The sequence below is a fragment of the Prionailurus viverrinus genome, chromosome C1 (assembly GCF_022837055.1).
Source record: "Prionailurus viverrinus isolate Anna chromosome C1, UM_Priviv_1.0, whole genome shotgun sequence".
NCBI classification, from domain to species: Eukaryota; Metazoa; Chordata; class Mammalia; order Carnivora; family Felidae; genus Prionailurus; species Prionailurus viverrinus.
Window position 1 is genome coordinate 73881356 of NC_062568.1, and position 22542 is coordinate 73903897.

General features: G+C 38.1%; 2 protein-coding genes across 11 annotated transcripts in view; one reads left to right on the forward strand and one right to left on the reverse strand.

Annotated features, from left to right (window-relative positions):
• ARL6IP6 (ADP ribosylation factor like GTPase 6 interacting protein 6) overlaps nucleotides 1-13792 on the reverse strand; it is a 41476-nt gene extending 27684 nt beyond the window's left edge. The window contains exons 1-2 of the mRNA XM_047868982.1: nucleotides 12828-13792; nucleotides 11190-11240 (exon numbers count right to left, since the gene is read on the reverse strand). Of these exons, the coding sequence (XP_047724938.1) occupies nucleotides 11190-11240; nucleotides 12828-13227 (451 nt within the window). The 5' untranslated portion in view covers nucleotides 13228-13792. The remainder of the gene's footprint in view (nucleotides 1-11189; nucleotides 11241-12827) is intronic.
• A 1-nt stretch (nucleotide 13793) lies between these two features.
• Nucleotides 13794-22542, forward strand: part of PRPF40A (pre-mRNA processing factor 40 homolog A) — a 53642-nt gene continuing 44893 nt past the window's right edge. For 2 of the 10 annotated variants that reach the window (XM_047868971.1, XM_047868974.1), the window contains exons 1-2: nucleotides 13942-14650; nucleotides 15816-15947. In XM_047868971.1, the coding sequence (XP_047724927.1) occupies nucleotides 14249-14650; nucleotides 15816-15947 (534 nt within the window). In that variant the 5' untranslated portion in view covers nucleotides 13942-14248. Of the gene's footprint in view, nucleotides 13878-13939; nucleotides 14651-15815; nucleotides 15948-22542 lie in introns of those variants that run through there. The other 8 variants (XM_047868975.1, XM_047868979.1, XM_047868980.1 and 5 more) reach the window with 7 other exon arrangements.

Consider the following 22542-nt stretch of genomic DNA (forward strand, 5'->3'; position numbering starts at 1 on the left):
TATTAACAGCACAGCAATTTAAATTAAACCAGTACCTTCATGTTCAGAAGATCATGTGTATTTCTGAACTTCTGAATTGCATGTAGGTGATACAAGAGATTTGAGCTTAGTACAAGCTAAACCATGTAAAGTGTAAAATACTAAAGCACAATTAGAAGTCATATCATTCAATATTTAAATTATAATTGAATAAAATATAAAATAATTAGAAATGCAAATAATTTAATAGTTTGATATTTCAATTATCATTTAATATGTGGAAAAGAGTACAAATTCAACTTAATATATCTTCAGTTTTACAAAATTGGACTATAGGAATAGTTAAAATACTTCACTGTTAAAATGTCTTGACATTTTTCATTTAACTCTATGAATCACAGCTTGCTATCTTTTATTACCTACAATAAGTGTTTCCTTTTTTTTCCATACTATGCACTTTTGACATAAGAATTTTACAGTGTATACTCTTTATACCTTTCCTATAAACATTATTAACCTAAGCTGATTCAATTTTCTCAGTATATGGACAAAAGTTAACTCACAATTTACAAATGAGTTGGGATCCTAAATTTTATTTTCAGAGGGGAAGACTGGAAGATTTTCTCAGAGAATTCTTAAGTCAAAAGCATGGTATTATCTTCGACTCAAGGAAGGGGGAAAAGGTTGAGAAATGGAAGAATGGGGGGAATGAACAAAGCAACAGTAGAGGGAATAAATCAATTTGAAGGTTTTTAGATACATACTCAAACTGCCTCCTTAGGAGAGTTTATTAAGCTACCACTACTGATTGTGTGTCCCGGGCTGTACCTACTGAGGTAGTATAGGGAGGGAGGAAAGGCTGTGAAGACTATGGTTGAGAATGATATATGAACTACCTATTTCCTGGCTGCACAAAATGCATAACTAAAATGCCTTCTGGCAAGAAGCGGTTAAGAAATACGTGCACTGGACTGTTTATAAACCATACGAAGTCCGGTAACAGTCCGATAAAACTGCCAAAAGACAAACTCAGAGAAATGAAGTATTAAGAAATACTGTGGCAAAGTATTTTTGAAAGATTAACCTTAATCTTTTCTCACTAGTTCCCTTTCCTTTACCCCCTTTTAAGGAGATAAGAAACTGTGTGTTCACTGCCACAGAAAGATGTGACAAAGAGAAACAGCCTCAATGTCTCTTTGGTTTTTATGTTGCAAAATGATTCAGGGAACTAGGAGGATAAATATAAGCAAGAGGGTAGACAAACACAAAATGTCTTGAATAGACAGCAAAGATGAGTTGATCGGGTATAGACAAAACCTTTGTGTAGAACGGGGAGAAAGAGAGTGAGGGCTTTATGCACAGGTGAGGAAGACTCTCCTGGTTTGAAGAAAGTGGTGTGTGTGCGTGTACGGACAGGGGATAGTACTGCTGGCACTTCCTGGCAGAGCCAGGAGAGGAGGCCACACACCACCACAGAGGGATTGTAGCTATATACAGCAGCTTGGCAGATGGATCCAGAGCCAAGCCTGCAGATGTCTCTCTCCTAAGTGGGGCACAGAAACAGCAGATGGTCATGTGGCTACAAAAGTGCTACATCTGAGGAGCACCTGGGTGGCTCAGTTGGTTAATTGTCCGACTTCGGCTCAGGTCATGAACTGGAGGTTTCCGAGTTAGAGCCCGGTGTTGGGCTCTGTGCTGACAGAACACAGCCTGGAGCCTGCTTCAGATTCTGTGTCTCCCTCTCTGTTCCTCCTCCACTCACACTCACTCTCTCTCTCAAAAATAAATAAAAAGATTAAAAAAAAAAAAAAAAAAAAGTGCTACATCTGAAAGGCCATCCTGACCAGAAAGCAAGATGCTTCCGCAGTAACTCATTTGAGCAAATGCTTTGAGGACTAGATTGCATCCCACCCCAATGTCCTGGCACAGTGTCAGACTTTAGAACCTTAACTGAACCTAGGACTGGGTAGACAGAACCTTAGCAAAGACTGAGGTACAATCTTCCTGCCAACCCAGTGAGATAGAAGACCAAAATAAAAATTATAAGATTACTTATAGCTGTACACACAGCTACAACTTAAGGATGGTTATTCTGCCAAATAGCTATTATTTGTTATTATTTAGACGAATACTGCTAAAGGGGATAAAACAACTGACAGGTTTACACTAAGTTTAACATCTTATAATACATAAAGTCTGCAGAACAAAGACAGTAATTATGAAAATTCAACTATCTGGGGCCTGTTGTAGAATAATGGAAACTTCTAAATATCTAAAAAATGTGAGAAAGACACAAAATAACAGGTAAAAAATAAAATGTGAGGCTCTCTAAAGCCCATCAAGCCTTTTCACTCAAGTGAAATAGAACACTCGTCAAAATTAATATAAGAATATTCTTCAGTTTTCAAAACTGGCCACTATTCTACAACCTAAGTGCTTACCTCACCTTGCTTAGTTTTACTTTATATTCACTTTGAACGAATCAAGAGTTACATCACTGACAAAAGCCAATTCATAATGACATGCCTAAAAAAGTACATTGCAATATTATGGTCTACAAGTGCTTATACTTCAGAAAATGACTCAATTTGTTTATGAACAAGCAGAAAATCCACACAAGTTGGTAACTACACAACTAAATCTGCAGCAAGTCCCTTCCTCCAGAACCCCTCATGCTAAAAACTTGACAACTAACATTACGGAAACCCATTTTACCAAAAGTTAACATAATTTTTAAAAAGTACAAAAGCATATAAAAACTAAGTTAGAGTCTTCCTACCTCAGTTCACCAATTCCACTCCTAAAAGCAATCAGCTAAGTTGTGGATCTTTTCTAAGTTATAGTTTTCTAGGTAATGTAAATATATATATGGAGCTAGTTATGTACAATATACAATACATGTAGATTCCATTTTCCACAAATAGGATTCTCACCAGAAAAGCTGTCCTGCACTTTGCTTTTCTCACATAACAATGTTGGAGACCTTTCATATCAGTACACATAGCTACAGTTGTATTATATATTTTTATTATTCCACTATTAAAAACTATGTTGCAAGTAATATCCTTAAACTATACAGTTATACAAGGATATCTGTAACAAATTTCCAAAGAACTGGTGTATGAAAGGATATAGGCCTTTAAATAAATACATACATCCTTTGTTCTCATCTATAGTTCAATTTTCATCAGTTGATGGAAATTCATCTTTCCACCAATTGAAACGTCTGGGCTTCAATGTTTTTACCTAAAGCAAAGATGGGGGTAGGTGGAAAATTCCTATCCCCATCTTTTTGCTGGAGTTTTATATTCACTTATCTCATGGTATATTTTGTTTTGGCTCACATTTTAAAATAAATGATTTTGGCGTCAAAGTGCAGTTACTACTCTAAAAATATGCTGGCAGTTCTGTATTTCTATAAAAGCTGCCAACAAAGAAAGATTATTGTATGTTTTAAATATTTTATTTAGCACTTTCAGGCTTACAGGGATGAGGTGACTTTCAGAAGCTTTATGAAATCAGATATGTGAAGGCAATAGTTTGCACATTATAATGTAAACAGAAACAACTAGAAAAACAAACAAAACACCTCCCGTGATCCGATATTGGGAAAAATTTATTAAAACACTGTTATGCAAATACATTCTTCATAAAAACTTATTTGTGCCATAAGCAAACAATGAATAAATGTCACAGCATGCTGATAATGTCCAAGTCCTATTTCAGAGCTTCTGACAATTTGAAAATTTTAGATAAAATTGTATATTATGAAATACTACAGTGCAGTAACAAAAAAGAATGAGGTAGAACTATATATAAAGATACAGATTAATCTCCAAGACATTTTAATAAAGCTGCATGATTGCAATTATGTTCTTTCTATGACAATGACAAAACCACATTTTGAATGATCCTATACATATAAATGAATAGAAAAATCTGAAAAAATATACAAGTACATTAGTGGGAATCTTTGCTTTAATTGTTGGAATTTCTTTCCAAGTAAGACTATATTATTTCTATAACTTATGAAATTAAAAATTAAAATTAGTATTTAGGTAATTTTAAAAGTTGTAAAAACTATAGCTGGTTACTAATAAAACCTTAGATGTACTCATGCCTAAAATTAATCAACTATTTTTAAATGTTAAGCAAAGTTTTGCAACTTTATCAGATTCTATAGTTTTCTAACTTAGGAGGGCGAAAACATTTTAAATAATTTAGTATTTTCTCTAAAATTCAACACAGTCTACCGATAGCTCAAGTCTTCAAATCCCTTAACCAACGTGTGTCTCTGCATGTTAAGACAGAAAGCTAGATAGCCTTTGATCTTCAAACTTATTATTTCCAAATACAGGAGCAGATGAAAGCATTCTTTCCTCCCCTTCCAGTGCCACCTGATAAAGGTCTCTACCTAACTGCCTGTTCACCTGCAGCTCAGCATGTAGCAATTTCACTCCCATTCCTGCTGAAAAAGCCAAGGAAAGTGGAAGGAAACATTCTGAAGGATGAAGTGACAAAAACTTGAAAAATAAGTAACATCTGTAGTTTCCAACCATGTTAAATCATCCAATTCACATGGGAAACTTTTAGAAAACTTCATCATGGACAATTTCAAACATACACAAAAGTAGAGGGAAAAGTACAATGCAACCCCACGGATTGACCACTCATCTTTATATAACTAACTCGTCATATCTTGTTAAGCCTATATTACTCTTGGAAGCATATAATCTTTAGTATAATAGGCAAAATAGTTATTACTATCATCTAAGATCCAAAATACCCTTTCCCTTATCTTTTTTTAATTTCTTTCCTTATTTTAAGTCATTTGATGAACAATTTACAGAGGACTAAAAAGACCATGAAAAAACTTTGTTAGAAATTTTAATAAAATATAAATACAACAAATCCAAAGTTTCATTCTGAATTTCCTTGGTTTTAAAAATACACACCCTCGAAATGGCCATATACTCTTAAGTGCAAGTAACTGATTACTAATTTCATGCATGAATCTGGAACATAATTATCTTATAAATACTGACTCCAGACTTCAGATACACCTTTAAGTGGTTTCAGCTTATCATTAGTTTTGCTTTTTCTTTTTGCACGTGCATCACCAAAACACAAAACACATGGCAAAGAGAGGCCAACCATCTACTTTGCTCCATAATTTGCAAAACATTTCCATTTTTAGAATTATAAACAATTTGAATCATCAACCCAGTGAATTTTTAAAATTTCTTTCCAATCACCTTTTTATACATAGCTGCCTTCAGCATTTGTCCATTTACAAACACTATGAAATAAGAGCAGACAAATATCACAAAATACGAAAAATAAAATACATCATTTAGCAAAGAGGACGGTTTGTATTTTTTCCTGAAGCCCTTTCTGTTGAATGACTAACTGAACGAGAATACTATATTTTTTTGAAAAGGGTCAGAATAGTATCTTGAGTTTTACTTGCTGTAAGGTCTGTTACAACTACTAAACTCTGCTACTGCAACATGAAAAGAGCCACAGACAATATATAAAGGAAAGGACAAAGCTAGGCTATAACAAAATTAATTTACAAAAAAAAGGTAGGTCAGATTGGTCTGCAGGCTAGAGGATTCCATCATAATTTATTTTTAGCAAAGTTAAAAAGTAACTGGTAAGTGCTATTAAGATTATTCCTAATATAACGAAAGAGCAAAATTGAGATATAGAAAAGATCACAAAAATTTCATAATGTACCTTAGATTAATAAAAGGATCCAAAAGACCAATATGGTAACTTCAAGGTTAAATAACCTTTATTCTATCAAAAAATTTAACTCAATTTTCCCTTTAGTCTCTGAAGATGCCCCAAGAAAGAATTAAAGTCACAAAATATCAATCTTTACAAATAGAACTGCTCATGAAACTGGAAAAATCGGGCCCTGATGTTATATTAAACATTAAAGTATGCAGCCAATTAAGTGACTTTAACTTTGAGTAGATAAGGATCTTGTAAATTTAAAAAATCTGCAGATTTTGAAATCTTTTAAGTTCAAAAAAAGAAAATCTGCAGGGTTTTGTTGTTGATAAGTCTGGTTGGGGAAACATTAAACCAGTGGCTCTCATGAACCAGCAGCATAAATATCACCTAGAAACTTATTAAAAATGCAACTTCGGGGTGCCTGGGTGGCTCAGTTAAGTGTCTGACTTTGGCTCATGCCCCCACATCAGGCCTGCTTGGGATTCTCTCTGTCTCTGTCCCTTCTCCATTCTCTCTTTCAAAATAAATAAAAATGAACTTAAAAAAAATGCAAATTCGTGGGCTCCATTCCCACACCTACCAAATCAGAAACTCTAGAACAGGTAAAGCCCAATAAATGAGTTTTAACAAGTCTTTCAGCTGATTCTGATGCCAGCTAAAGTTTGACTTCATTAGCCTAAGAAACATCCCCCCAGATCAATTTCTTGAGATTTAGAAGTCTCCTTGTCATTACTGCTTCTAGGTATTAGGGAGACCTGTAATGATTTTTATGACTAATAAGTTAGCTAAACAATGATAATTCCCCCTAATAATTCATACTGTTTCTGCCTTGCTATTGTGCCTACACTATCTCATAACATAAAAATTCTAATATACACTGTCGTGAATTTTGGTTGAGAAGATATTTATATTGATGAATGTAGGACAGTCGGTAATACTAGGTGAAATAACACATCTAAAAAATTAAATTTTGGCATACTGTAAAAGTTCAATAGTATTTTTATTAATGTTCAATGTGTTATTTCCTAAACTTAAATTTGTGCTTTTCTTAAACACAGTTTTTCTTATTGAGAGTTACAGTCATTCATTACTGTATAGAGAAAGAAAGAAAGAAAGAAAGAAAGAAAGAAAAGAAAGAAAATAGAACCTATAATTCCAAAACCCAGGTAAATTATCTAAAATTTTGGTTGTATCCTTCTAGTCATTTTGGGCTTTCATTTTTCTCTCTTTTGTTACCTTAGTGATCATTCTTTAATTAATATAAGCAAGCAACACACAATTTTACGAAAACTGCCACAGAAGAGGATAACATATTTGTGGATTTGCCCCACACAGTTGCAGATAGCAATATATCATATCCTTAATACACAGTGGCCTCAAATTACAAGGTTCATACATTCACTAAAAAAAAGTTCAAGTTGACAGTTTCAATCATTGTTCACTGTAAGGAAGAAACTGAGTGAGTTGTTTTCAATTTGTGCCTTTCTAAGAGAATGGGTCACCCAACACACCATTTCCCTTAGAAATTTTTACCATTTTCTAATGTTCTGTATCATGAAATTATGATGGCAGAGTCTCACTTCATCACTCTGCAGAATGATACTCTTCAAATGAATTGGCTTCATCCTTGATTGAATTTATTATGTCAGTCATCTCCAGAAATGTTCAGAAGCTAGAAACATCTCAATCATAAAACAGAACTAAATGAGCGGCTCAAAAACAAGAATAGCCCTTGATACTGCAATATGCTAGGAATTTGGTCTTAGCCACAAGAGGGACTTAATGTTAACTATTAAATAGATGTCAGGGGCGCCTGGGTGGCTCAGTCGGTTGGACGTCCGACTTCGGCTCAGGTCATGATCTCGCGGTCTGTGAGTTCGAGCCCCGCATCGGGCCCTGTGCTGACAGCTCAGAGCCTGGAGCCTGTTTCGAATTCTGTGTCTCCCTCTCTCTCTGACCTTCCCCCATTCATGCTCTGTCTCTCTCTGTCTCAAAAATGAATAAATGTTAAAAAAAAAAAATTAAAAAAAAAAAATAAATAAATAGATGTCAAAGAATGACAGGCACAAAAGATCAGAAGCTTTTCAAACTGAAGGAACTCCATGAAGTTGATTGTAATTCCTGTACAGAACTACTTACAGCATGTATATTAAAAGTACTAGTCCTAAAAAAAAAAAAAAAAAAAAAAAGTACTAGTCTGGGGCTTCCGGGTGGCTCAGTTAAGCATCTGAATCTTGATTTCAGCTCACATTTTGTGAGTTCACATTTTGTGAGTTCAACCCCCATGCTGGGCTCTGCACTGCTTCTTCTCATCTGTCTCTCTCTCTCTACCAAAATAAACAAATGTAAAAAAAAAAAAAAAAAAAAAAAAAATTAAGCATTTTCTGGTAAAGGCAAATCCTTCTGTTTTACTTACGTACTTACTTCAGATTTGCCTCAAATAAAAGGTCCTTTTATCACACCCTACAGTAAGACTATGAAAAAAAATGCAAAAATTGGAAATAGAACTAAGTGTGTGAAGAGTGATAAAACTTGGAAAATGTGAGATACAAAAGCCAATGTACAAAAATGAAACAACTCATATGTTGTATATTAGTGCAATCAATTTGGCCTGAGAATAACCTTCAGGAGGAAGGACTAGAATGTGATTTAACTAAGTAAACTTAAGTTTTATTAATCTCCCTGAAAAACAGGCTTATAGTAGGAGATGGTGTAAAGGACAATTATACAAAAGGAAAGCCCTTCAAATGCCACCTAGGGAAGATCAGGAAGATGAGTTCTAAAACCAGGTGATATTGGCAATCATACCTCCCTGGCTGGAATACCTCACCAATAAAGACAAACAATGATACCCTCCCTAATCCTACTAGCTATTAGGATAAATTAACCCCCCAAATGCCCAGACACCATGCTCATCATGAACCTTTTTATATTTAAATTATAAAGAGGGTTTCCCATGAAGATTTCTTTCAGACAAAGATGGCAAGAGAATGGCAGTGTCTTAGATTCATTCAAAGTCAGGTTTCTTAAGAGGTGTGTGCGCATATGTATTATTTATTACTGTCACTAGACAACTTGCAAGGACTTTTAACCCTTTTAACTGCTCTTAAGTATACTTTTAGAGGCACCTGGCTGGTTCAGCTGGTAGAGCATGCGACTCTTGATCTTGGGGTGGTTAAGTCTGGGCCCATATTGAGTATAGAGATTATTTAAAAATACAATCTTTAAAAAAAAAACAAAAACAAAAAACCACAATTTAAAAAAGTGAGATTCTCGCCCTGCAAAAGTATTTCTCTAATGGTTGGTACAGCAAAATCACCTGTTAAAAATGAAGATTCTCAGCCTCCACCTGGAGCTGAAACAAAATCTAGAGGCACTTTTTAAAACAAAGTCTAGGTGATTATTACACATACTAACAGGAGAACTGCTGCTAAATCTGCTCTTAATGAGCAGATCTACGCCAATCTATGCCAATCTCAGACTAGGCCTAAATTTAAATAAAAAAAAAATTTGCAGGAGCACCTGGTGGCTCAGTGGGTTAAACGTCTGACTTCCACTCAGGTAATGATCTCACGTTTCCTGAGTTCAAGCCCCGCTTTAGGCTCTGTGCTGACACAGCCTGGAGCCTGCTTCGGATTCTGTCTCCTTCTCTCTCTGCCCCTCCTCCACTCGTGCCGGTCTCTCTCTCGCTCGCTCTCTCTCTCTCAAAAATAAACATTAAAAAAAAAAAGAAAAAGATACAGCAGTTTCTCCCCTCATTCCTGAGATTGTTCCTGAATCTCCAAAGTGTATTCATGGCGTTAGCAAAGACTTAATGATCTTCATATATGCTGTCACAATTATTATATATCTATCAAGCACATCTAAAAGCAATACCAGACTAACTGGAAATGGAAAAGTAGGGCAATGACAAAGCCCTATTATATCCTTTTGATACTGAACAAGCCGTTTCTTCAGATGACAAGTGCCACCTATGCTTTTCATAAATGTGAATGAAATCTTGTCAACTTAAAAAAATTTTTTCATTTATTTTGAGAGACAGAGCACGAGTGGGGGGAGGGGCAGAAAGACACAGAATCCGAAGCAGGCTCCAGGCTCTGAGCACTCAGCACAGTGCCCAAAGCAGGGCTCAAACTCATGAACTGTAAGATCATGCCCTGAACTGAAGTCGGACGCTTAACTGAGTCACCCAGTTACCCCATGAAATCTTGTCAATTTTTAAACTGAGAATTTAAACAACTGAGATTCTATGTATTGAGTTGACAGATCAATAAATGCTACAAAAATCCTTATAATCTTGGCTGTTTTTAGACATGAAACAGTGTAACAACATACATTGATAAAGTGAATCATCAGAAAGTACATTTTCTCATGCAAGAAGTTGAAAAGACCATAGACAAGTTTTCATGGGACATCTAGCAACTAATTTGTTTCTATAATTTGAAGATAAAGGTTTCCCCTTCTGCAAAATCAGGCAGACTCTATTTTGTATCCTTGTGAGGGCATTAGTCTTGAAGACACATTAAATAGTTTCGCTAAAATTGGGAGGGAGGTTAACATGCAGGATAGGATCTCAACCACTTTTTTGGTCCAATTCAGAGTGATCAAATAAATTACAGCAAACAGGAGAAAAATACACTAAAAAGTTAAAGTTCTGAACATTTCAAAATCGTTTTGGCATAAAGAAATAAATACAAGATAAATAACCCTCAAAATTTTCATTAGTAATCTGTATCCTATAGCATTCTACAGACATTACACAGAAACTCAAGTCTCTTCGTCATCACTAACCTGTACACATATGCCCAATGCTTTCTACGTTTTTTTAAAAAACAAGTTGCTTATAATGGAGATTTGAGGGGCGTCTGGGTGGCGCAGTCGGTTAAGCGTCCGACTTCAGCCAGGTCACGATCTCGCGGTCCGTGAGTTCGAGCCCCGCGTCAGGCTCTGGGCTGATGGCTCAGAGCCTGGAGCCTGTTTCCGATTCTGTGTCTCCCTCTCTCTCTGCCCCTCCCCCGTTCATGATCTGTCTCTCTCTGTCCCAAAAATAAATAAAAAACGTTGAAAAAAAAATTTTTTTAAATAATGGAGATTTGAATTTAACTTTCTCCTGAGGTCTGCTTACGGTGTCATCTTTGCTTAGTTTATAAGTTTGTTTTTAATTCCTGGGAAGAGGTATATAGGGAGACACTTCCAGAAGGGAATTAGAAAATGTTAAATAGTCTCTGGAGCTTCATCACATACAGTTATGTTCAAATTGTATTCCTAGTGCGGGTAGTGTATACACACACCAAACATACATAGAAAGAAAATCTAACAAAATCTGCCACACACAAACGCAAATACAAAATTAACACTGAACCACACAAGGGAATACATCAAGCATTTTATCTAAAATTTTGTATAAACACGATCTGAAAAAATAAAAATGAAGTCAAAAGCAAATTAAGTGACAGTTAAGTCTATACCTAGTAGCCCAGTGTCTACGTCTTCAGTCTTCAAATTTTCAGCATGTAACTCTGTAAAATACAAAAAAAAGGGGCTTGCATAAAAAAGATGATTTTACAATTTGAACAACAGCTCAAAGGCTGGAAAGATATTGTGGAGTTGTGGAAAATGCTCTGGAGTCATAATCAACTGGGCCTAAGTTCTGATTTCATTTACTAGCTACTTTACCTTCAGTCAGCAAATAAGGTATTTGAGTCAACTTTAGTGTTACTGTGAAAATATATATATATATTTTTAAAGTTTACGTATTTAAGTAATCTCTACACCCAATGTGGGGCTTGAACTCACAACCTCGAGGTCATGCTCTTCCAAATGAGCCAGCCAGATGCCCCTGAAAATATTCTAGGTAATACAAATTACACGCATATCAGGTTCCTTTCTTCCACTCTCAAAAATAAGCACAACTCAATGTCTTCCACAATGGACTCGACTTACCAAGTTTTGCGACTTTATAACATAAAGGGGAGCTCTCACAGCATAAGAGAAATAACGTACAAAACTCTGCGAGTTACAGTGAAAAAAAGAGAGGAGGAGTGAAAGAGGAATGAAACACTGGCAGCCACATATTTAATGTTGACAGTTTACACCCAATACCATTGTACAGAGGTTCGTGTTAACTTGCCCATCTGTCTTGTGTATGAAAATCAAGCAAAGGTTGTTAGATGCCACCTGCAGCCCAATAAGGGCTTGGAAGCAATGACGAAAAATTACAACTGGAGTTAAGCCGATATAGTTCTGTTGAGTGAAGTAAAACTAATACTTGAGTGACACCGTGTTGGGTGCTTCTCAGAGCTAAAGTTCTCAGGGAACTAAAGTGTTTTTGTTTTAACTAACTTTTCTTTGTCAATACCTTGGCCAAAGTCACACACAGTGAGAACTGAGATTTAAACTTTGGTCTGATTCTTTCCACTGTAATATAAAATATTCCAGCTGTATAATACAACTGTATAAATTTTGAAAAATCTTTCATGGCACATCTTTCTATTACGATCAGCCCTGTATTTAAACTTCAGACAAAGGAAAATAAAACTAATAACCAGAAAAATAATAAATTATCTAGCTCCTATAAGAACTTTACACTCCATTGAAGACCTAACACAAAATCAAGAGAGCTAATTATCTACGAAGGTAGAACGTTAGGCTGTGGGATGGAAATCCTGGTCTTTCAGGAATTCGGTGAGTGTACAAAAGAATCAGTGTTTAGCACACCTTGAACCATTTGTCGATTAAACCAAGTCTTTGAACATATTTAGCCTATTTTAGTCGCACACTTCTTACCGTCTTTTAAGGATTACCGTCCTACATACCGCTTAATTTTGCCAACATTTCACCCCAAGTGTTCACTGACTCCACTGTTTATTCCAGAGTACCCATTTAATCAAGGCCCCTCCTTATAACGGGTCTCCTAAGCTTGGACCAAGGTCCTCCACCCTTAAGAAAAAAACAGAGGAAGAGCAAAGAAAGGTGCCAATGAGGACTCAGGGTGAAAGCCGCTACCCGACTGCTGGCCTCTGATGGGGAGGAGAGAGATGGAAGGCAAGAGCCACAGACAGGCTCAACTTCACTCTGGAGAGACTTTCAAGGCCGAGCTTCAGTACCTTTTACGATCAAGTAGGCGATGGCGAGGAGGAAGGCGAGGAGGATGGCGAACAGCAGCGAACAGAGAATTGAGAGGATCTGGACAGGCCACCGCCGGGCCTGGGCTCGTCCGCCCGCAACCGTTGAGAAAATGCCATTGCGCTTATCGGGCAGAACCGGCGACCCGTCCCTGTCCCGCTGGAGTAGCGAGCCCTTTCTAGGCTCCGACGACGCCCCGGCTGAAAACTCCGCCCGCAGGTCGCGGGCCACTTGGTCGCACCCGTCCTCCTCGTCCCCTTCACCTTCACCCCAACTGTCCCCCTGAGTGAAGGCGGTAAAAGCCGGCCGGGCAAACGGAACAGGGGTGCCGAGGCGTCGGCGCAGAGGAGCGGAGCGCCGCCCGCTCTCCACAAACGACATGGCGGGAAAGACGAGGGGACCAGCGGACGTCGAGAGACTACCACCCGCCCCGCCCCGCGCTCGCAGCAGCCAATCAGCGACCAGGCCCCCCCACAGCCTCCACCACCTGGCACTGATGCGCAGGGGTGTCCGGGAGTGCGCAACGGGGCGGAGAAGGTGCTGTGGAGCCTAAGGAAAGGGTGGGTGCCCCGGGGCCAGAGCACGATCCCCGGCTAGTAGGGAGGAAGGGGAGCGGGGAAGCGCACAGGGAGAGGCGACCCGAGGCTGAGGGTAGCCAAGTCTCCTCTCCCTGCAGTGCTTCGTCCCGGCCAGAGACCTCCGCCACCGTCGCGTCACCTCTAGGCAACCGCGCGCCCCGGCAGCCCCCAAAGCTGCATCTTCTCGACGCTCGGTCCTAGCGCCCTCCCATACCTTTCTGATTCACATTTCCGAACCGATTTGCTTTCTCCCTTCTTCCGCCGTAAGCACCTACTCTTCTCTGGCTTCCCTCTTTAACGGCAGCTCACCGCCCAAGCGCTCTCCCCTCGTCCAGACTGCCCTTCCCTCTTTTTCTTTTGCATTGTTCTCCCCGCCCCTATCACAACTTCCCTCCACGCTGCTCGACACGCCTCCCTCCCGCCCCCTCCACCCCGGAGTGGGCTCAGCTGCTGGTGCGTACGGAGTTTTAACCCTCTTCTAAGGAGCCCCCCCCCTCCTCTCCTCTTCCCGCCCCCTCCCCTCCGCCTCGAGCACCGCGCGCGCCCCCGCGCGCGTCCGGCCCCGGCCACCGCTAACGCTAGAAGCTGCTTACCCCACCCCCACCCCACCCCACCCCACCGCGGGCAGCCTCAGGTTTGTGGGGCGTACGTAACTCGGGCGGAGTGGGTGAAGGTGGCAGGTCCCCACTGCCCCACCCCCTACGGGGTGAGGCGGTCTAAGCTCGGGAAGCTGGGACAAGGTTGTCTTCTCTTCCCCGGGGAAAGTTGGTGGAGTTTTCCCGGAGGAGGCGCAGAAACTTCCTCCGTCCCCCTCCCCCCCCTCCATGCAGGCGACGCCAAGTGAGGCTGAGGCTGGGGGCGAATCGCCGAAGAGCTGCGTGTCGACAGCGCACTCTGATTGGACAGCGGGGAAGCCTGTCAGCTTATTGGCCCCGCTGATCCCGCCCCGTAGCGCAGGGCAGCCTTTAACCTTTGGCCCCAGCGGGCGCCAGCCACTCAGATCGCTTCTTGTTGGTATGTGTAGCGGCAGTGGCCGCCGGCGGAGCAGTCTGAGCCCGACGATGAGGCCGGGGACGGGAGCTGAGCGTGGAGGCCTCATGGTGAGTGAAATGGAGAACCATCCTCCTTCGCGGGGTCCCGGGGACGGGGAGCGGAGATTGTCCGGCTCAAGCCTCTGCTCCAGCTCTTGGGTCTCTGCTGACGGCTTCCTGAGGAGACGGCCCTCGGTAAGGGATCGGTGGAGCAGGGGGAAAGCGGCACAATGAAAAACGGAGTCAGAGAGGCAGGAAGCTTTTTCCAGAAGGAGAAGAAGATAAGAGCGGACGGAGGAAGAGCTCGAGATGGTGGGATATGTAACGAGGAAGAGAATTGGAGAGCGGGGATGCACAAAGGGAAGGATGTGGGTCCCTGGAAGTTCCCATTGGGCTTGGCCTAGACAGATGCGCGGTGGAGGTGCTGGGCCTTGGGCGCGGTGAGCCTCTTGGAGAGGTAGGCCGGTTGTAGCAGGAAGGGGGAGGCGGAGACTTGATGTTGTAGATTTTAAAAGCGGCTGGTAAAATCTGCTTTCACCAATAGTAGTGGTGTCTGCAGGGGGTACAGCTGGGAAAATTGGCAGGGGATAACTACCTGTTTTTAAGACCCGGAACAATGGGCACACAGGTAAAGAAATAGTTGTCTTTTAAAAGCGAATTAAAATGGATGTATTGGTTGGTTGTCTTTAGGGTCTGTGAATGACAGACCTTAGTCTTTGGAAAAAAAATTTTTTTTGGCAGAAGTAATTCTACTTGTGTTAAAGATTCTGTTAGGAAATAATATGTTTATATGTTAGGAGTTAAGTGCCCATGGGTACACGTAATGTGTTCTTTTTTGGTAAGACCAGCTCTTATCTCACTTAATTTGGTAGATTCTCATTTCAGAATTTAAGATCAACTTAAAAATAAATTTAAGGATAATTAGTGTTCTGACATAAGTTAGCTATCTTCTGTCTGTGTGAACTAGAACAAAGTTGTGGTTTTTCACCCGTAACAGTTTTTAAATTGGCTTTCACGTGCGTGTTCCCTGAGTTTAGCAAGCCAGCTAGTAAGCAGTGTGCTTTAAAAAAAAAAAAAAAAAAAAAGGAAGGAAAGAAAGAAAAGAGAAAACCTATGCTTTAGCTGTCCGGTATTTATTTTAATTCTTTCTATTTTGTTCTGTAATTTGTTTAGTTTCAAGTTCTTTATAAGTACTGGTATGTATAGTGCATTTTGTTTGTTTAAGAAAGTGTAAGTTAATCCAGTAATTGAATTACACATTGGCCTAATATGCCGCTGCACATAACCAATTTGTTGAAATCAGATTTTTGAGAAGCATTTATTGTTACTTGCTAATTTTTAAATTGTCCCTATTTTTCAGATGGGGCACCCTGGCATGCATTATGCCCCAATGGGAATGCACCCTATGGGTCAGAGAGCCAATATGCCTCCTGTACCTCATGGAATGATGCCGCAAATGATGCCCCCTATGGGAGGGCCGCCAATGGGACAAGTAAGAATGTTTTTGTTTTATTTTGTATTTATTTGTTTATTTTTGCCTGTGGTATCATTGTGTCAAGATTTCAAAATCCGGGTGAATACTTGCAGCTGTTTAAGGATTAGCTTATGCCAAAATAATGTCAAATAAGTCAAATGCTGAGTGATGACACTAATCAAATTTTGAATGTAAGGAGAAGCCTTCTGTATAAAAGATTTATTTTCTACCAACAACAGAATTCAGTTCTTTTATTAAGTAGCTGTATATGTAGTCTTTTTAATTTAATAACTTTCTTTTTCCTATTATGTCAATTGAAGTTAATGCTTGAGTAGTGAATATTATAGGTCAACATAATTTATGTCCGTGGACCATGTAAATGCATAGAGTCTAAAAAAACAGAATTGTTTAGGTCTTGGCTTAGAATAAAGTTGATTCCTGAAATAGCATTCTCTTCTGTGTGTGTGTGTGTGCGTGCGCGCGCCCGTGTTGGGAATAGAATAGGAAGGTTCTACTCTAATTTAATTCTTCATTAGGACAGTGCCAAATAGGTGGTTCATTTTCCACTTACACTGTTTTGTTTTGTTTTGTTTTGTTTTAAATGCTTATTGCTTCTGCACTCCTGCTTTTGAGCTGTCCCTTTCATTTCCAGTATAAATTGTAAACGGATATTTTGTGGGAATGATTTGGATCAAAAGGTTTTAATGCTGACTCAGTGAATTCAGTAGAACTGAGTTCCTAGAGAAGCATCCAAGAAAGGTAACAGGTTCAGTTACCATGAATAATTTTATGCCCCCTGTCAGGTTCTGTGATACATATTTTCTTTGTTGGTTGAGTTCTTTCCATTTTAGTATCTATAAATCATCAAAAATTTAGGTTGATAAAATATTTTGGAAAGCCAATTAGGTATGGTCTTTCTGCTAATTAATACTGTTTATGCTGATAATCACTTGAGCCTTGATATTTTAATTTATTGGTGAAATTATAGTGGAGAAAGGAGTTTGCTCTGTGTCTTTCTCTTTTTAACTTAACCTTAGGAGTAGAAGGGCTTAATGTCAAGTGGCTTTCTTCTTTATTTGGAATATAGCCCTTAAGTTTGTATAAAAATTTTTACTCAAAGACACCAGGCCCCCAAAATTCTGCTGGGAGGATTTTTGTTTGTTTGTTTTTTTAATAAAAGAACCATTTATTCTGTGATTCTAGAATAACACAAGATTTAAAACTCCCTTAGGTGATGGAGAAACAATTCTGATTCCTCTTCTGTTTCTCTCCATCTGTAAGCAGCAAGGAGCTCTTCTGGTTTTCTTAGTAGAGCTGCTCTAACTAGATAATGAGCTTTAAAAAATATTTATTCTTTAAATGCTCTGGTTCTTATTTAAAATTAGTTTCTTTCCACAGAAAGATAAAATAAAACAATTTGCTACTGCCAGATGCTTCTCTCTTTTCTGGGGCCTTCTGTTTCCATTGGGCCAATCAAGGTAAGTTTTGCAAGGGATTGACCTGCTTACCCTTGCTGTAATGGTGCTATTGCACTACCAGACCAAGACACCAGCTAGTCATTTCTAGTAAAATGCAGATTTTATTTATTTTTTTTTAAGTACTTTTGTGTATCTCATTGACATAAGCTAGTCACAGTTTGCTTTATGGCCCTGTCTCTTTAGCTGTATCAGTGACCATCTTCCTAGTAAGGTTACTTGCTATCTGGTACACGTCTGTTCAAATCCTTTGAATTTTACCTTGTGGTTTTCTTTTTCCCTAGACCAGTGTATGCTATGTATCTGTAAGTGTACCTGACTATTTAGAAGTTTAAAAGTCTGTCTCCCTCTTGGCTCTTGTTAGGATCATGAATGAATGGATGACTTAAGAGTCCAGCTCTGAGGGTCCCAAAAGAAACTCCATTGTTTTTCCTTAAAATTAGATTGTTTCTTTTTTTCTTCTTAATATCTAACTTATATGGGACCCAAATTAGTAAAACTAATTCTTATTTGAACTTTGGTAACAGACTAGGAGGGCATGGATAATTTAAATTCTCAAGTAATCTAGAAATCTAATTTAAAGCCCTGTAAGCAACTACCTTAAAGATAAAAGTTGCTAATTAGCAAAATTGATCTTTTTTCTGCATATCATCTCTTCTGTCTTCCCACTTAGAGATATTAATGGTCAAAAGATAATGAGAAACAATAGGGTGCCTATGTAGTTCAGTGTGGTGACACAAAGTTGGTAGGATTCTGCCATTCAATTTTAAAAAGTCAATTTACAGATTTAGACTTTGGGACTGAAGGTTATGGAACCTTCATGTATATTGCCTAGTTCACATTAATACCTCATTCTGGGACCAGCTGAAGATGAAAATTGGTGCCAGTCTTACTTGCTAAATCATTCTGGTCTTTGGAATGTTAGTGAACATGACGTGAAATTTTAAAACTTGTTTGTAAAATAGTATGCTGACTGGACAGAATACCCACGTATGGAGCCAGAAGTCGTAATTTTTTTGATGCATCAAGTTACAGGTTAAAGGAGTATTATGGTTTTCTTAAAGAGTTTTTTTATTTGTTTTTATTCAGGAGATAACCTACAGTGCCCCTTTTAGAATTCAGGCTGAATCTATTAGTACTAAAAAGTGCATTTCTTTCAAGTTTATATCAGTTATCTGTTGTATAGGTTAAATTTGCCTCTTACTGTATGTTAACTTCATGTGGGAAAGTTGTTCTTCTGCTTTTACAGGATTATAGAATCTTAACAGCTGGAAGGGACCTTGAAAGTTGTGTAACCTTTAAATAATATGGAAATTAAATAATGGTTTATCACTGGTTAAAAAAACCATTATAAATAATTTCCCTGCTTGCTGGCAGTACTCAAAAATTTGCAGTAGAGATTTGCCTTAAGATGTGATTATATGTGAGGCCATCTTCTACTTATATAGTAAGTAATGTTTTGCTTTTAAAATGTTTTCACATCTAATTTTTGTTGTTCTTTGTACACAAAGGATATGCAAGTCCTTCCTTTATCACAGGTGATTTTGCCTTCACTGAAAGTCCTTCTAGCTCGCTCTTTTTTTCTTTTTTTAATTTTTTATCTTTCTTTTAATGAGAAAAGTAGAGTAAAAGACTAAACTTTTTCAGCTCTAACAACCTATGGTTCAATTCAGATCATTTGATAAGAGTAGGTGATATGTATGAGATATTATGGGTTGATGTGGAAGTAACAACACTTTTATTAGTGCCTCCCTAATTCTAATTATTCATTACTTTTTGGGCTCTATTCAATAAATTGATAAATGAATCGTTGCCTTTTACAAATGAGTTTGATTTTCTTGTCCTTAAATTGAGTAAGACAAGCTTTAACAGATCTTGAGTCTATTCCTGCTGCCATCTGGACCCAAGCAGTTACACTCTCATGCCCAAGATGCTTTTAACTTTTAGGGTTTTTTTGTTTTTGTTGTTGCTTTTTTGTTTTGTTTTCTGTTTGTTTTTGCTTTAAGCTGCCCCCTCAAATTCTTTTAGATTTCAGCATGTTGTCTCCTTGCCCAAGAACCTCCAGTGTTTTTCTGTACCTGTATATTGTCTAAATTTCACAATTTAACTTCCAAGACTCTCCCATAGTACAGTTCAGTGCATGATTCTGAGCTGCATGTCTTCACACTCCCTAATTTGAAACCAGGCTGGTTTTTTTATATCTTGGGTGATTGAATCAGTTCATGACTGAGCTCATGATGTTCATGCCCTCCTGCCCACAGCTCACTACCACCATGAACTTTTCTTACCTAAGTTCTACCATTTCAAGTTCTGCTTTCTCTCAAAGATCCTCAGCAATAACTTTGTCCAGCATACACCTCCCATTCAAAATATTAAAATAAAATCCTATGAAATCTGCCCACAACTCTTACTATTTTGGTTATTTGGGGATTTAGTTTTGATTTGTTTTGTTTTAATAGTTTAATTGCTCTGTCTTTCCAGCAAGTAATAGACTGTAAGCTCTTAGAGGGCAGGACCTGTGTTTTCTACTTTTTAAGAAGTCCACAGGTGCTGAGCACAGTTCTTGGCACAGCATGGGTGCTCAGTAAAATACTTGTTGAATGAATGAAACAAAAACATACTCTTTCCTACATTATAGGCCTTGAAGATAGTAGTTGTTACATGTGACTATTTTCATTGGTTACTTGTGACTTTACATTGTTACCACTTCTTAGTGTATGCCTCTCTACAGTTGCTTTTTCATTTGATAAAAATGGAAGATAAAATGAAGTAAATAATTTTTGTTTGGTGAATAAAGCAAAAATATTTATTTCCTTTTATTTTAAATTATAAGCAAATATATTTCTATCTATGATTTATTGATCGTTTTTTTAAGACGTTAATTTTTCCATACCCTAAGGGAAAATGATTTGGAATATAGGCCTTCCAGAGAAATCCAAAGTGTTGGGTGTCTTAGGTTTTTCTGGCTGATTTGACCAATTGATTTGTTCCTATTGGTTTTGAATTACCTTTACTTTTGGGTATTTAGAGAATCCATGCCATTGAATTGAATGTTAGTAAGTGACAAAAAGCCTTTTTTTTTTTTTTTTAAGTTATTTGCTCATGATTGTTGAATCTCAGTAACTTTCTATATGCATTTACGTTATCCAGGCAAGTAATTTTTTTAAAAAATAGATTGAGCTAGAACTAATGTGTTTGTATAACTTCTCGGCTGTGTGTATGTGGTTAGATTTTGATGAATTTACTAACGATACTATTTTCTTTAGATAGTATTTCAGTTAAATATGAACTTACCTATTCAAAACCCTTAGCTAGAGTAGTGTTTGTAAGTATGGAGAATATTTGGAGAGCTCTAAGAAGACTATAAGTGTGGAAAAATGAACTGTGCCCCTCTTCTGCCTTTGACATTCAAGGGCAGAGTATTCTAAAGATGTTGAGAAGTCTTGCAGAAGCCTTCTGAAACCATTTTTCTCAGTGTTTCTTGGTTTTATTTTACCATCTTCTGCTCCCCCACCTCCCCAGCCTTCTTTACCTCCCTGTTATGTGTTTATTTTGCTTTGTCTAGCACATTGCATGGAATTAATGTTGCATGGAATTAGCATTTTGTGAGAAATGCTATTATTGGGGCTGTTTATTCATTTAGTCTGGTCTTTAGGAGGAAAAGGCAACATCCAAATTAGTATTAACAGACATGAATGAAGCATTGTAGAGTGCAACGAATGTATTCATTGAGTAACAGGATTAAAAAGGAAAGAGAACAAATCTCAACAGGTTAACAGGTTGACTTTTAATTGGGTTTGTTAGAAAGGTCTGTGACATGACTTAGAATCATGAAATTGTATATCAATAGCTAGGTAAAGATTTGGTAGCTGTGTGTATATGTCCTATAACTCTGTACTAGGATGTTTGGTTTTTATGTAGAGAAATAATAGAGCTAAGTTGAAGGTTTATGAAAGTAAGAATGAGGGGCGCCTGGGTGGCGCAGTCGGTTAAGCGTCCGACTTCAGCCAGGTCACGATCTCGCGGTCCGTGAGTTCGAGCCCCGCGTCAGGCTCTGGGCTGATGACTCGGAGCCTGGAGCCTGTTTCCGATTCTGTGTCTCCCTCTCTCTCTGCCCCTCCCCCGTTCATGCTCTGTCTCTCTCTGTCCCAAAAATAAATAAACGTTGAAAAAAAAAAAAAATTAAAAAAAAAAAAAAAAGAAAGTAAGAATGAGTAGATGACTGTCTCATATGGAAGTTGTTAGTCTTTCATTCTTTCTTTCTTTTACCATACCTTCATATTACTTTTAGTCAATAAGCATTTAAGTCTTCTGGCTGTGATGTTAAAATGAATCTATATATCCTGTACTGAATACTTATAGGCATTCCTCACATGCTTGATTTTCTCATCTTCTAACTGATGGCTGTCGTGTTACTCCAGACATTTGGAAGTTTTGTGGAGATGAATCTTTTATATTTGTTTTCTTTCTCTGGTCAAGTAATCATACATTTCTTTTGCTTATTAAAGAAAAATAAATTGTGGTTAGTGGTTACTAAAGATAATGATGTTTTGCATGATGGGTTTGAAAGAAAACTTGCTTCTAATTGCTTCTTTTTTACTTGGTGTACAGTACACCAAAAGTGGAAACCTGAATCTTCTCCAAATCTGGGTGATGCTGCTATGTCTGTTAAAAGAGTAAACCTGCCAGCAAGTGAGGACTGTTTTGAATTGACAGATAGTTTGCTTTATCTTCAGCTTTGATCCACCCTCCCCCCCCCCCCCCCCGCTTAAAACTCATTTATCTTAGACTTAAAAAAAATGTTCTCATTACAATACAAACATAATTTTTTACTTGTTAGGTCCTCATCTTCTGTTGAGGTTAAGATTTTTTTAAATTATCTTTTGATTCATGTATGAATATTTTCTGTTCAGAAACATAGACTTGGTATAGTTTCTTTGGCCGTGTGATACAAGAAAATAGTTAATTCTCTGAAAGGTGATTTTTTTTTCCAGTAATTTTGAGGTCATTATGTATTTGTTAGCATATATTTGTTAAATACAATGGAAAATTTCTCTCCTATACAGAAATAAGAATTGGTCATAAAGTTGACTAATACAGGTTAAGTTTCTGCTGTGTCTGTGTACCTGTCCTCTGCA